Genomic DNA, 14,106 nt, shown 5'->3' on the forward strand with positions numbered 1-14,106 from the left:
TCGGACCAATATTAGTACTGTCTAAACAGAATAGCTTGGAAGTCTAACAACACTATTACACAGACAGATGGTTGTCTTTCACACTTGCTCTGTAGGCAATTGGTGTCTCTAGCAGTTTTTTTGTGAAGCATTGACATTGATGAGAAATCTATAAGTTAAATCGATTGCACTTGAGATGAACTTTGAATGCTAACTGGTATAAATTACATAAAGCGTCGCTGTCAGTTATTTCAATTCCAGGGAAGGCCCCAACAATGGATGACTCAGAATTCTATGATTCTATGAGTCATCCTTGGTTCTATGATGACTTATTGGAAACTTTTTAAAAGCTTGAGAAATTGTGTTAAATACGAAAAATGTCACTGGACTCCTGGCAACCAGTCCATTTTCAAATTAGGAAAGACCGCTCCAGAAGCTTTCACATAAATACAGTTCATGTTTGAAGCTCAGAATAGGACATGCCTTCATTAGCCATAACACCAAGACAAGAGGAAGTATAATTGGGAAGAACAACATAATGGACCCATTAAAAATAAAAATCGTAACTATGAAGTCAGACATCAAAGAAGATAACAGAAACTGAAGAACCTAAGCTATAGCTCTGTAAGGAGAAAGGTTGGACGCTTACTCAGCTGGTGATACCCTGCAATCCTGTCTCTATCCTAGACAGTCCACCTGAGTATTTTTACATCCAAGACATGGTTATAGATGAGAGACAGGCCTGAGGAAGCTCAGAGATAGGCGAACAGTGAAGGTGACAGATTAGAAGGTTCATCTATACTTAAAACCAGAACATCACCACACGTAATCATAACTGTTAGATCCCGGAACTCGAAGTTTCTCCAAATACCAAAAGGGAAGCCATAAGGCTTGTATTTTCAGAACTTTAGGAAACCCTTTTCAAAAGGCGTAGTGAGTGCAGAAAATAACAAATGTGGCAATTTTCCCCCGAGTAGCTACTGGAAACATCCTCTCAGCATCCTCTGAATGAATTGCTTTTGGAAAGAACTCAAATGACGACTACAAATATCCAAATGATGCTGTCAAGTTATACTAGGAGTCAGACTGAAATTTCATCTGGAGTTTTTCATATCATATATATTTTCTTCAAGAACTATTAATTACTTAGGAAAAAATAAAAATTATGGTTTAGGTATTTACAATCAAAGTTTGTGACAAGATTTGTAGCTCGGGTGCTCGTTGTTGTGGTTCTGTTTGCCGAGCTGGGAATTTGTGTTGCAGACGTTTCGTGCCTTGTCTAGGTGACATCCTCAGTGCTTGGGAGCCTCCTAGGAAGCGCTTCTGTGATGTTTCCTCCGGCATTTATAGTGGTTTGTCTCTGCCGCTTCCGGTGGTCAGTTCCAGTTGTCCGCTGCAGTGGCCGGTATATTGGGTCCAGGTTGATGTGTTTGTTGATAGAATCTGTGGATGAGTGCCATGCCTCTAGGAATTCCCTGGCTGTTCTCTGTTTGACTTGTCCCAGTCAAATTCATGTTGCTTGTCATCTGCGTGTGGGGCTACTAAAGATGGCTGGTCGTGTCGTTTCATGGCTAGTTGGTGTTCATGGATACGGATCATTAGCTGTCTTCCTGTTTGTCCTATGTAGTGTTTTGTGCAGTCCTTGCATGGGATTTTGTACACTACGTTGGTTTTGCTCATGCTGAGTATCGGGTCCTTTGTCTTGGTGAGTTGTTGTCTGAGAATGGCTGTTGATTTGTGTGCTGTTATGAGTCCTAGTGGTCGCAGTAGTCTGGCTGTCAGTTCAGAAATGTTCTTGATGTATGGTAACGTGGCTAGTCCTTTGGGTTGTGGCATGTCCTCATTCTGTTGTCTTTCCCTTAGGCATCTGTTGATGAAGTTGCGGGGGTATCTGTTCCCCAGAGCCTTTCCATTAACTGTACAAGTCCTGCCCTTGCTCATTTTACCATAATGCAACACCTCACATTTATTCAAATTAAATGACATCTCCAAAATTTGCACATGCTACTAACTCATGGTAGTATTTTGTGTTATTGTCAATTAACAGGATGTTGTCATCAAATCAAAAAGACGTTCTGCCCAGAACACAAATTAATAAGGTGTTATATGAATTTCTGTGTAGGTATATTTAGGCTGTAAATCTTCATTACTGGTGGATCGTGTCAAACAAAGAGCAAGTGTCTTCAGTCCTTTTTTTAGACTTAGAAAATTATAGATAAGTTAAATGTGTTTATGTAGTTGTGCACCTTTAGCTAAATAATCCCAAATGTACTAAGAATTATGCCAACAACCAATTCAAGGTGATCAGTTGAGTTCAGAACATGGTTCACTGATGCTTGCTAGAAACCAAAATATTCTCCTACACAGACATCTGAAAACAAAAACAGGCAAAAGCAATATGTGCTGGAATTGCACTTTTTCTAAACTGAACAAAAAAGTATGGTGGGCATGGGGCACTGTGGACAGTAGTTCTCTGGCGCACTCTTTGGACAGTGTCTTGACCAGAGTTGACTCTTCTCCTTCTCTTTCACCCCCCCACCCCATAAATTGTCGCTCCCTCTATAAGTTAGCATTCTTACATGAGTGCAAGACAAAAAGCCTTGACAGCAGGCCTTTTTTTTTTGTTCAGAAATAGCAGTGATATAAATGTGGTTCCACTTTATAAGAAGGGCTGCAGACGTAGACCATGGAATTACAGGCCACTGAGCTTAATAGGGAAACTATTGGAAAAAGTAATTGAAGGAGAAATTAATCTTCATTTACAGAGGGAAGATTTGATCAGGGATCAGAGGGAAATTTATGCCTAACAAATCTGGTGGCATTTTGAGGAGGTGACCAAAGTAGGGCAGTTGATGTAGTTTATACAGATTTCAGCAAAGCCTTTGGCAAGTCCCACATGGGAATCTAATAAAGAAGGTAAATGTTCACGAGATCCAGGGTAACTTGGCCAAATGGATCCAAAATTGGTTTAGTAATAAGAGACAGTGGATGTGGTTGAAGACCATTTGTGTGACTGTAGCCTGGAGTGCAGCGCTGCACAGGGATCAGTGTCGGGTCCCTTATTGTTTGCGATATTCACAAATGGTGTAGATGAGAATGTGGGTAAGAATCATAAAGAAGTTTGCAGAAGAGGAAGTGGGTACAATTACAATGTTTAATAGACAAATTAGATCAGTACATGAATAAGAAATGTTTGAAGGGATATGGGTCAAGCGCAGGCAGGTGGGACCATTTAGTTTGGGATTATGGTCAGCATAGACTGATTGGACTGAAGGGTCTGTTTACTTGCTGTATGATTCAATGACAAAAAGATTGGCCATGTGATTGACAGTAAAGACAGGTGTTGGGTTACAGAAAGATACACACAGATTGGCACAATGGGCAGATGGAATTTAACCCAGCAAGGTGATGGTGTGTATGATCTACAATGGTGTGTAGATCTACAAAATACACTGTAGACATACAAAGATCCTTAGCAACTTTCAAATCCTTAAACACTTTCATCTAGAAGGCCAAGGACAACAGGTGCATGTGAACACCACCATTTGCAAGTTGTCTGCCAAGCTACTCACCAACCTCATTTGGAAATATATCGCTGAGTCAAAATCCTGGAATTCCCTCTCTAACAGCATCGTGAGCCTAGCTACAGCACATGGGCTGCATCAGTTCAAGAATGTAGCTCAGCACCACCTTCTGAAGAGCAAGTAAGGGCAGGCAATATATAATGGCCTGAGCCAGCAAAATCCATATCCCACAAGAATATTTTTTAAAAAAAGGCACAGGAATATGACACTAGAAAGCTCAGGAATTCAGGGATCTTGAGGTGCCTATCTACAAGTCCCTGAAGAGGGCAGTTAAGATGGCATACAGGACACTTGCCTTTATCAGTCATGGCATAGACATTAAGAGCAGGGAAGTCATGTTGGAACTGCACAGAACTTTGGTTAGATCACAGCTGGAATACTGTATGCATTTCTGGTCACCAGATTATAGGGAGGACATGACTGCACTGGAGAAGATGTAAGAGAGACACAACAAAATGCTGCCTGGGATGGAGCATTTTAGCTACAAAGAGAGGCTGAATAAGCTCACTTTGTTTCCTTTAGATCAGAGAAGGTTGAGGGGAGACCTGATACAACTCTATCAGATTATGCGGGGCCTAGATATGGCAAATAGAAAGCAGAAACAAAAACAGAAATTGCTGGATATCTGGTAGGCATGCTTGAATTGGACTGAAGGGTCTGTTTCTGTGCTATACAGTTCTATGACTCTAAGTTTAAAGTGAAAGGCAGGAGGTTTAGAGGGGATTTGAGAAATAACCTTTTCCACAGATGGTGGTGGGGTCTGGAATGCACTGCTGAAAGGGTAATTGAGGTGGGAAACCTCACCACCTTTAAAATATATTTGGATAAACATGAACTAATCATAACATTCAAGGCTATGGACTGAGTATGGGCAAATGGGATTAATATGGGTAGAAGTGTATTTTTGACAATACAGACTTGATAGGCCAAAGGTCATCTTCTGTACTATCAGTCTTTTATTTGTAAACACATAAATGTATTTGTAACAACATCCCAACAAAAAAAAACTGATTTCATTGACAACATAGAAACAATAATTAGCACCTCCACTTTCCTTAATTACTAGAGTAACTCCATTCAAATATGAAAATGCAGCATGGAAATGGCATTTGCAGGGCAGGACTTGAGATTTCCAAGCTCACTGATGCTGCTGTTAAGACAGAGTTAGTAACATCGTATTCACCATTGTTTTTTCAAATCAGTTCCTGAAAAGTAAAAACATCACATTTCACTCAGTGCATTTTTCAGCTCTGTGCTGAATGGGAAAAGGAGTGGTGAAATTTCACCACTAAAACCTGTCTCCTTAAATTTGGCTTTGTCCACCATCTTCACAAAATCAAAATCATACATCAGTAGTATATGAAGTCTCAGTCAATCTAAAATCTAAAATTTCAAAAATGAAAGTCACTGACCTGGTTCCGCCCACGCAGGTTTGCATATCTGAACTTCTGGATGAAATAGAAGATCAGCCAAGCCAAAGAAATGATCATCAGTACAATAAATGAGATGGACACAAAGACAAGAGAGCCACGGCTGTACTGTGGAAGACGTGCTGCTCCAACCGCTATAGACATCAATACGGTGAAGTTTTTTTCGATGTAACTCAGAATCTCACGACCTCTACGTTCAGAAATCATGACTGCGACTATGTTACCAGTGCCTGAAATAAACAAAAGAAAATCGTAATTAGTCTCCAAGAGATAAGCAACAGGCCAAAAATTCCAAAAACACAAGATTGACACGTTTTACCTTATTTCTTTGTTAGAATACAGCTCCTTCCACCCCAGCCTCAAACTGGTTCAACAGTTAGATACAGGATTTCACATGACATTTCAGTTTATTTTTAAACTTGTAGTTAGCCAACATCCTCCCTAAAGAAGAAACCACATTACCCAAGTTCACATGGGAAGAAGATCGAGTGGCGGGTGTATCAGGATGTCAAAATTAATTGATGGTGCTCTTGTACTGCAAAGGCCATGATGAATGTTTCCTGCCTTCTGAGCCTTTAACTAATTCTTGCAACATAGTTGGCCATCACTGATCAACATGCCTAAAACTGGCAGACCAAACAGGAGAGATAATAATTGCATTTTATCTTGGAAGTTCTTTTTTAAACTATTTGACTTTATTAATATTAATAGGGCAAGTATGGTTAATATGCTATGGACTAAGTGCTGGTAAATGGGATTAGTGTAGCTTGGCGTTTATTGGTTGGGAGACATGGTGGGCCAAAATGTTTGTTTCTATGACTCTATGATTATGACAAAAAAAAAGAACATTTCTAGAGAATCTATGAAAAGAAGGAAATATGTAATATGTTAAACAAGATTATTGAATTGTCAGTGGTATTTGAATCATCCTTTGTGCTCTAAATGTAGGAAAGATACAGAATTGTTTTCTTCCTCATCAACCAATTAAAATTATAGTCACACACCACAGAAACAGACCCTTCAATCCAACTCTTCCATGCTGACCAGATATCCTAAATTAATCTAGTCCCACATGTCAGCATTAGGCCCTTATCCCTCTAAACCCTTCCTATTCATATACCCATCCAGATGCCTTTTAAATGTTGTAATTGTACCAGCCTCCACCACTTCTTCTGGCAGTTCATTCTATACGTGCATCACCCCCTGCGTGAAAACATTGTCTGTTAGGTCTCTTTTAAACCTTTCCCCTCTCACCTTAAACCTATGCCCTCTAGTTTTGGGCTCTCATACCCCAGGAAAAGGATCTTACCTATTCACCCTATCACTTATTTCTCAAACAGTCAAGTATGCAACAAATGGCATTACTCAAAACACAGCTATGTAAAACCAGGGGAGAGTTAAATATGCAATGAATGTCATAGTCAAAAACATGGATGACAATACAGGGGATTACACAGAACAGGTCAGACAGTGTGATTTGGTCCAAGTGGCCAATGATTAAGAGTGTCTCTTTGTTAGCATCCAATATATTTAACCCAGTTTCAACAGCCCTCTGCAGTATATAATGCCAAGACTTCACTACTCAGAAGTATTTGGTTCTCATCTTTATACTAATCAAATGACCCTTTAAAGATTATGACATTTTGTGGTAGACTCTCCCACAAGGGAGAACAACCTCTCAGCATCTACACTCTCAAGCTCCCCGTGAAGAAATGTGACAATAAGGCCACATCTCATTCTTCTCCTCAATTCAAACAAGTACTAGCCCGACCTATTCATCATATCTTCAAAATGATCCCTTAATACTCAGGAACAACTGAGTGAACCTACTCTGGAGTTCCTTCACTGTTCTCAAAATTCTATTGTAGTCTAACCTATATAGTATTAGCAATACTTTTCTATATTTATACAGCCAGTTCTGCTATTACATGTCTTTCGTTAATACAAATTGCCTGTAATGCATTTGATGAATAGGGAACTCTGTTTCTAAAATGCAAATTTGTAAAACGTATGTTGGCTATAATGCAATTATATCGCCAACACTTTGCTTTATTTTTATTGTGTGATTTTTATATAGTGTGGAATCACACAAGAACAACTACTGAGTTATAGAAGAAATGATTGTTCTTCATTCCATTTGGCTATTACCTGCTGAATTTGTATGTTAGCTTTTTGCAATTTATGTACAAGCATCCTCAAATTCCCATGCTGCAAATTTCTCCAGTTATTTCTCCAGTTGGTTAATACAGATGAACCTCGATTATCTAGCATTCGACTATCCAAATATCGGATTATCTGGCCAGATTGCAAAGTCCCGATACTTGTCTAAACAACGTTATCCGGCATTCGATTATGTGGAATACGATTAACTGAATGAAATACTCCCCGCCCATGCTCCTCGGATAATCAAGGTTCTTCTGTATTCAGCTCCTTTATTCTTCCTGCCAAAATAATCTCACATTTTCACACATATTCCACATGTCAAGATTTTGCTTACTGACTTGAACAGTCTATAAGCCCTTTGCAGATGCTTTATGTCAGCCTTACCACTCACCTTCCCACATATTTCTGTACAATCTGCTACCTTGGTACATTTACTTCCCTCACCCAAGTCATTTTTAATCTATTAGTTGGCTACTTCTCTATACATTTCAATGTACCACTCCAACACCAAGGGCTCTTCTGTAAGCTAACATACAGTCCCTTATTGAATCCCTTTTGGAAATCTAAATATATTACATCTGCTAGTTCCCCTTTATCCATCCTGCTGGTTATTTTCTCAAAGAATTCTAATAAACGTCAAGTATGATTTCCTCTTTGTGAAGCCTCATATGTACTTCTAAATATTATTACTTCCTCTATAACAGACTCTAGCACTTTCCCAATGACAGTTGTAAAGCTAACTGGCAGTAACCTTTTTTTGTCTCCCTCCCTTTTTGATTAAGGGCATTACATTTGCAGTTTTCTGAGCCTCTGCGTTTTTTTTCCAAAGTCTAAGGATTCTTGGAAGAAGATTACTGCTATTGCATCCATTATATTTGTAGTTACTAATGCCCTGTGATTATTTCCTTTGGTAATGAGCTCCATATTTTAAACTAACTTCATCAGGTTCATCAACCTCCTGATGAGTAGCACTCAAAGAGCTAGTGCTTCTAAATAAACCTGTTGGACTATAACCTGGTGTGATGTGGTGTAATGAAAAAGGGCTCATGCCCCAGACGTCAATTCTCCTGCTCCCTGACCTGCTGCGCTTTTCCAGCAACACATTTTCAGCTATAACCTGGTGTTGCATGATTTTTAAATTTGTACATCCCAGTCCAACACCAGCACCTCCAAATCAAGCTTGCAAAATGACAAGATAATTAGCAAATAGATCTGAAATGCTGCAGTGCAGTGGCTAGTATCCTTGCCTCTAAGCTAAGAGATCTGGGTTAAGTCTCAAGGACTTGACAGCCAAGGAAGGTGTATTCATGACACAGCCAAATAGGTTAAATATCAACCTGTACATTCTTCCAATATACACATGGTCTTTCACTGCTCTGATCAAAAATACATGCGTGAGGAAAGGTGGATAAAATATAGGTCGGGGAGAAAAGGATTATAGGATTACTAAAATCCAAAGAAAGAGCACAAGGAGCCCATTCGGCTCCTCAAGCCTGCTCCACTATTCACTAATGTACATGAAAATTTCAGGAAGAGTGACCACTGCACAATGCTTATGGAGAAGAAGTTCTGTATTCACATTGAGAATACCCATCATGTTTGTGGCACTATCACAGTACCAAATGGGTCAGATTTCGAACAGAAACAGCAACTCGAGACTGGGCACTCATTAAGTGCAGTGGGCCATCAACAGAAGCAGAATTGCACTCCATAACAATTTGTAATCTCATGGGCCTGCATCCCCCACTCAAACATTACCATTAAACCAGGGGATCAACCCTGGTGCAATGGAGAGTGCAGGAGGGCATGCCAGGAACAGCAACAGATATACCTAAAAAAAAAGGTCAATCTGGTGAAATTGCCAAGGGACTACCTGCATACTAAACAAAAGTAACAAGTGAGAAACAGAGCTTATCACTCCCATAACCAATGAATCATATCCAAGCCAGATAGTTCTGCCTCATTCAGTCATGAATGACACAGAACATTTTAAAAAGTCAGTTGAAGTGGCAGCTCCACAAATATCCACAACCCTCAAGATAGTGGAAGAGCTCAACAAATCATTGCAAAAGATAAAGTTTAAGCATTCAAAGCAATCTTCAGCCAGAAGCGCTGAGTGAATGATTCATCTTGACATCTTCTAGAGATCCCCAGCATACAAGTACCAGTCTTTAGCCAGTTCAGTTCACTCCACACCACATGATACCAAGAAACAGGTTGGAAGCACTGTACAGTTACAAGTCTGGCATCTACCCAACAATGTGGAAAATTGACCATATATCCTCTTCACCAAAAAGCAGGACAAACACAACCTGGTCAATTTGTGTCCCATCGGTCTACTTTCAGTCATCAGTAAGATGGTGGAAGATATCAACAACATTATCAAGTAGAACTTGCTCCACAATAACCTGCTCACTGACATCCAGTTTGGTCGTGTCCTAGACCCAGCCATCTTCAGCTGCTTCATCAATGACAGGAGATGTTCGCTGATTGAGCAATGTTCAACACCATTCACGACTCTTCAGATCCTGAAGCAGTCCCATGCTCAAATGCAACAAAATCTGGACACTATCTAGGCTTGCGCTGACAAGTGGCAAGTAACATTGGTGCCACACAAATGCCAGGCTATACATTTCTTGGTGATGGTCAATCTCACCACTGCCCCTTGATATTGAATGGTATATCAATACCTGAATACCCAACTATCAACATCCTGGGGGTTACCACTGACCAGAATCTCCACTGATGCACTCACATAAACACAGTGACTACAAGAGCAGATCTGAGGCAAGGAATATTGTGACGAATAGCTCATCCGCTAAATTCTCAAAGTTTATCCGTCATCTGCAAGGAACCAGTCAGGAGTGTGATGGAATACTCCCCACTTGCCTGAATGGGTGCAGCTCCAACACTCAAAAAGCTTGACACCATCCAGACAAAGCAGCCCACTTGATTGTCACCACAGCCACAGCATTCAACCTCTCCACTACCAATGTTGAGTAGCAGAAGTGTGTACTATCTACAAGATGAACTGCAACAATTCACCAAAGATCCTCAGATAGCAACTTCCAAACCTAGAAGGACAAGGACACCAGGTATGTGGGAACACCACCAACTTCATGTTCCCCTCTAAGCCACTCACCATCCTGACTTGGAAATATATCACCATCCCATCACTATCGCTGAGTCAAAATCCTGGAGTTCCCTCCCCAATGACATTGTGGGTCAACCCACAGCAGGTGGACTGCTGCAGTTCAAGAAGGCAGATCACCACCATCTTCAAGGACAACTAGGGATGGGCAGTAAATGCTGGCCAGCCTGCAATGTCCACATGCCACAAATGAATAAGCAAACATCTGAAATCTGGACAATCCCTCAGTGATTATATCTCATCTCTAAACAAGCAACTATATAAACAGACAATAAAATCTCACACCATTATACTCCGAAGGATAACAGTTGAACCAATTGATAAACAGAATGGCTGCACACAACTGAAATTTGAGCAAGAGAGGAATGGTTGAATAATGGACAAATTCTTTCCCCCTCACCCCAAGCAATAAAAATATTTCTGGATAAAGGACTGGATTTTACACATATCCATCAACAGAAAGGAATTAAATTGATAGTCAGGGTAGCATTAGGCATTGTCTCTCAGTGGATCAATTGAGGCACTTCTGGGTTATCATCCCACCACTATTGAGAAATTTAGCAAGCACCAAAACAAAGCACCAGCTTGTCAGATTTCCCTGTAAATGTTAAGAGGCACAGGCAGACTTTGATCCTTAAGAAAAGGTACCTGGACCTACTGGACCTCCATATCCTGCAATGAACTCTGCCGAGGACATTTCAAATTCCAGATTCCCGAAAACTTTGCTAACCTGCGTCTACCAGCATAGCATCTGGACAGACCTCATAGACCCAAACACTAATCCAACACTACTTAGCTCAATCCTTAAGCACTGGAGAGTTGCCAGCTTATGATTAAAAAAGGTAGGTTAATAAAAAAGGTAGCATATGCTAGGTACAGACAAGATAGATCGAATGAGTCCTTAGAGTATAAAGGCAGTCGGAGTATACTCAAGAGGGAAACCAGGAGAACAAAAAAGGGGAGCTGAGATAGCTTTGGCAAAAAGAATGAAGGAGAATCCAAAGGATTCTTACAAATGCATTAGGGACAAAAGAGTAACTCGGGAGAGTATAGGGCCCCTCAAAGATCAGCAAGGCGGCATTTGTGTGGAGCTGCAGTATGGGTGGGGTGGGGTGGGGGCAAGATACTAAAAAAGTTTTTTACATCAATGTTTACTGTGGAAAAGGATATGGAAAATATAGAATGCAGAGAAATAGATGGTGATATCTTGCAAAATGTCCATATTACAGAAGAGGAAGTGCTGGATGTCTTGAAACGCATAAAAGTGGATAAATCCCCAGGACCTAATCAGGTGCACCCAACAACTCTGTGGGAAGCTAGGGAAGGGATTGCTGGGCCTCTTGCTGAAATAATTGTATCATCAATAGTCACAGGGGAGGTGTCGGAAGACTGGAGGTTGGCTGACGTGGTGCCAATATTTAACAAAAGTGGTAAAAACAAGCCAGAGAACTATTGTAACAATGGTACATATTAGGATACATTTTAGCTTGTTTGAAACTGATAACTAATATGCTAAACTAAATGGTGTCAGGGCAAGGTGTGGTTAGCTTGGACATGGGCCTGTAAATAAAGAAAACTACCGTGAACAGCAAGATAGCTAGTGCACGTGACCAAAGGCGTGTCCCAACATGTCCCAGCAGTAACTGAATTGGGAGCAGTTGCACACAAAACTGCAGGAAACTTATCCTTGTGGCCCTTCACTAGTGACAGGCCTGCAGTCTGAAAGTCAACCCTCCACCACCACCACCCTCTGTCTTCTACCTTTGAGCCAGTTCTGTATCCAAATGGCTAGTTCTCCCTGTATTACATGAGATCTAACCTTGCTCACCAGTCTCCCGTGGGGAACCGTGTCTAACGCGTTACTGAAGTCCATATAGATCACGTCCACCGCTCTGCATTCATCAATCCTCTTTGTCACTTCTTCAAAAAACTCAGTTAAGTTTGTGAGACATGATTTCCCACACACAAAGCCATGTTGACTATCCCTAATCAGTCCTTGCCTTTCCAAATACACATACATCCTGTTCCTCAGGATTCCCTCCAACAACTTGCCCACCAGCGAGGTCAGGCTCACTGGTCTATTGCGTTAAAGCTCACTTGGCTTTCCTACTAATAACGAGAGAACAAGAAAAATATATTAAAATATTAAAGATCCTTTATTGATTGCTTCTCAATCCCAGCAATCCTGCGTGTGTGCTAACACACCAGGCAGTGCTGCAAACACTTTCCCGTGTGATTACTCAAACCAAGACTTTTTATACTTTTTTTTAAAAAAAAGAGCGTTTTTAAAGGTGCTGCATTTTTGGAAAGCACAACTTATCAGGACGTATACAATTAATGGTAAGATCCTAGGGATTGTTGCTGAACACCCAGGTGGAATCAGATTGGGTTGGGATATCTAGTCGGTCAGGACGAGTTGGACCGAAGGGTTTGTTTCTGTGCTATACATCTCTATGACTCCGACCATTCTGCAGCTCTCAAAAGCATGATTTTAGTCCAGAAGGATAGAAATCTAATTTCAAATCAGGATGCTGGTGTTCCCCTAGGTAGGCTCCTCTCTGATTTGTTAATCAGGGTAGGGAGGACATTTAAAACTAAAAACTTTAATTATTCAGCCTATGGTTGCCATAATAAATTAGTGTATGCTAAATCAACAGAAGTAGTATTCTTTTAATTATAACTCTGAAATAAAAACACAATATAAAATTTCATTAAGTGAATAGTAAAGTCATTACAGCTTTACCTCTGTTTCCCTCCACTGTCTGATCTGCCAAGATTTTCAGCATTTTCTGCTCACATTTGAAAAAAGGAAAACACAGAGTAAAAAAAGAAATTACTTAGAAGTTTTGAGAAATAAACTATTAAGTTACCCATAAAGTCAATTGAAGAAACATGAATTTAAGAAACAAATTTGATGCATTTTGGAAAGTGAACTGTTCTTGGTTTGTTAATATGCTGCTATACTAGTGCATGTTCTACTTCATTCATTCATATACAAGGGTGCAAAAGAGGTTTTCCAGGATGTTGCCTGTATTGGAGTACATTAGGTATAAGGAGAGGTTGGATAAACTTGACATTGGTTTCACGACAGCATCATAGGCTGAGATAGAATATACATATTTTTTGAGGTCATGGATAGTTTGAGTCTTTTATCCAGAGTGGAAATATCAAATACAAAAGGGGACATAAGTTTAAAGTGATAAGAGAAAGTTTTAAAAAAAAAACAGATGTGCAAAGCAAGTGTTTTTTTTTAAAACATAGAGGGTGGTACGTCAAGAGTGCAGTGCTGGCTTTTGTCTGAAATGTTGACTCCCCTGCTCTTCAGATGCTGCCTCACCCGCTATGCTTTTCCAACACCACACTCTCTATTCTAATCTGCAGTCCTTACTTTTGACTAGAGAGGGGTAGGTGCCTGGAATGTGCTGCCAAAAGGTGGTAGAAGCAGATCAATAGCAATGTGTCTGTCTAAACGCCTTTTAAACATGAACAGACAGGGAACAGAGGGATACAGACCACATAAAGCAGACAGGATTAGTTTAGAATGGCAACATAGTCAACACAGGCACAGTGGGCTGAAGGGCTGAATCCAGTACAATGTTCTAGAAATAGGAGCTAGGAACATCTCTCTGTTCAGTACCACCTTACTCTGACTCCAATTCCTTTGCCTCTCATCTCCTGTTCTTCCTCAAAATGAATTATGTCCTTTCAGGACCTCACCATCTTCAAGCCAAAATTCCACACTATGACGACTACAGTAAGTTATCACATTGTCCAAGAATATGCAGGAGAGTACTGTTGG

The 14,106-nt window shown here is 40.3% G+C and overlaps 1 protein-coding gene across 5 annotated transcripts in view; it reads right to left on the reverse strand.

Annotated features, from left to right (window-relative positions):
- The window catches only part of rnf130 (ring finger protein 130), a 166,631-nt gene that overhangs the window by 97,790 nt on the left and 54,735 nt on the right, over positions 1-14,106 (reverse strand). For all 5 annotated transcript variants that reach the window (XM_072590351.1, XM_072590354.1, XM_072590355.1 and 2 more), the window contains exon 2: positions 4,976-5,223. In XM_072590351.1, the coding sequence (XP_072446452.1) occupies positions 4,976-5,223 (248 nt within the window). The remainder of the gene's footprint in view (positions 1-4,975; positions 5,224-14,106) is intronic.

The sequence above is a fragment of the Chiloscyllium punctatum genome, chromosome 20 (assembly GCF_047496795.1).
Source record: "Chiloscyllium punctatum isolate Juve2018m chromosome 20, sChiPun1.3, whole genome shotgun sequence".
In the NCBI taxonomy this organism is placed as follows: domain Eukaryota; kingdom Metazoa; phylum Chordata; class Chondrichthyes; order Orectolobiformes; family Hemiscylliidae; genus Chiloscyllium; species Chiloscyllium punctatum.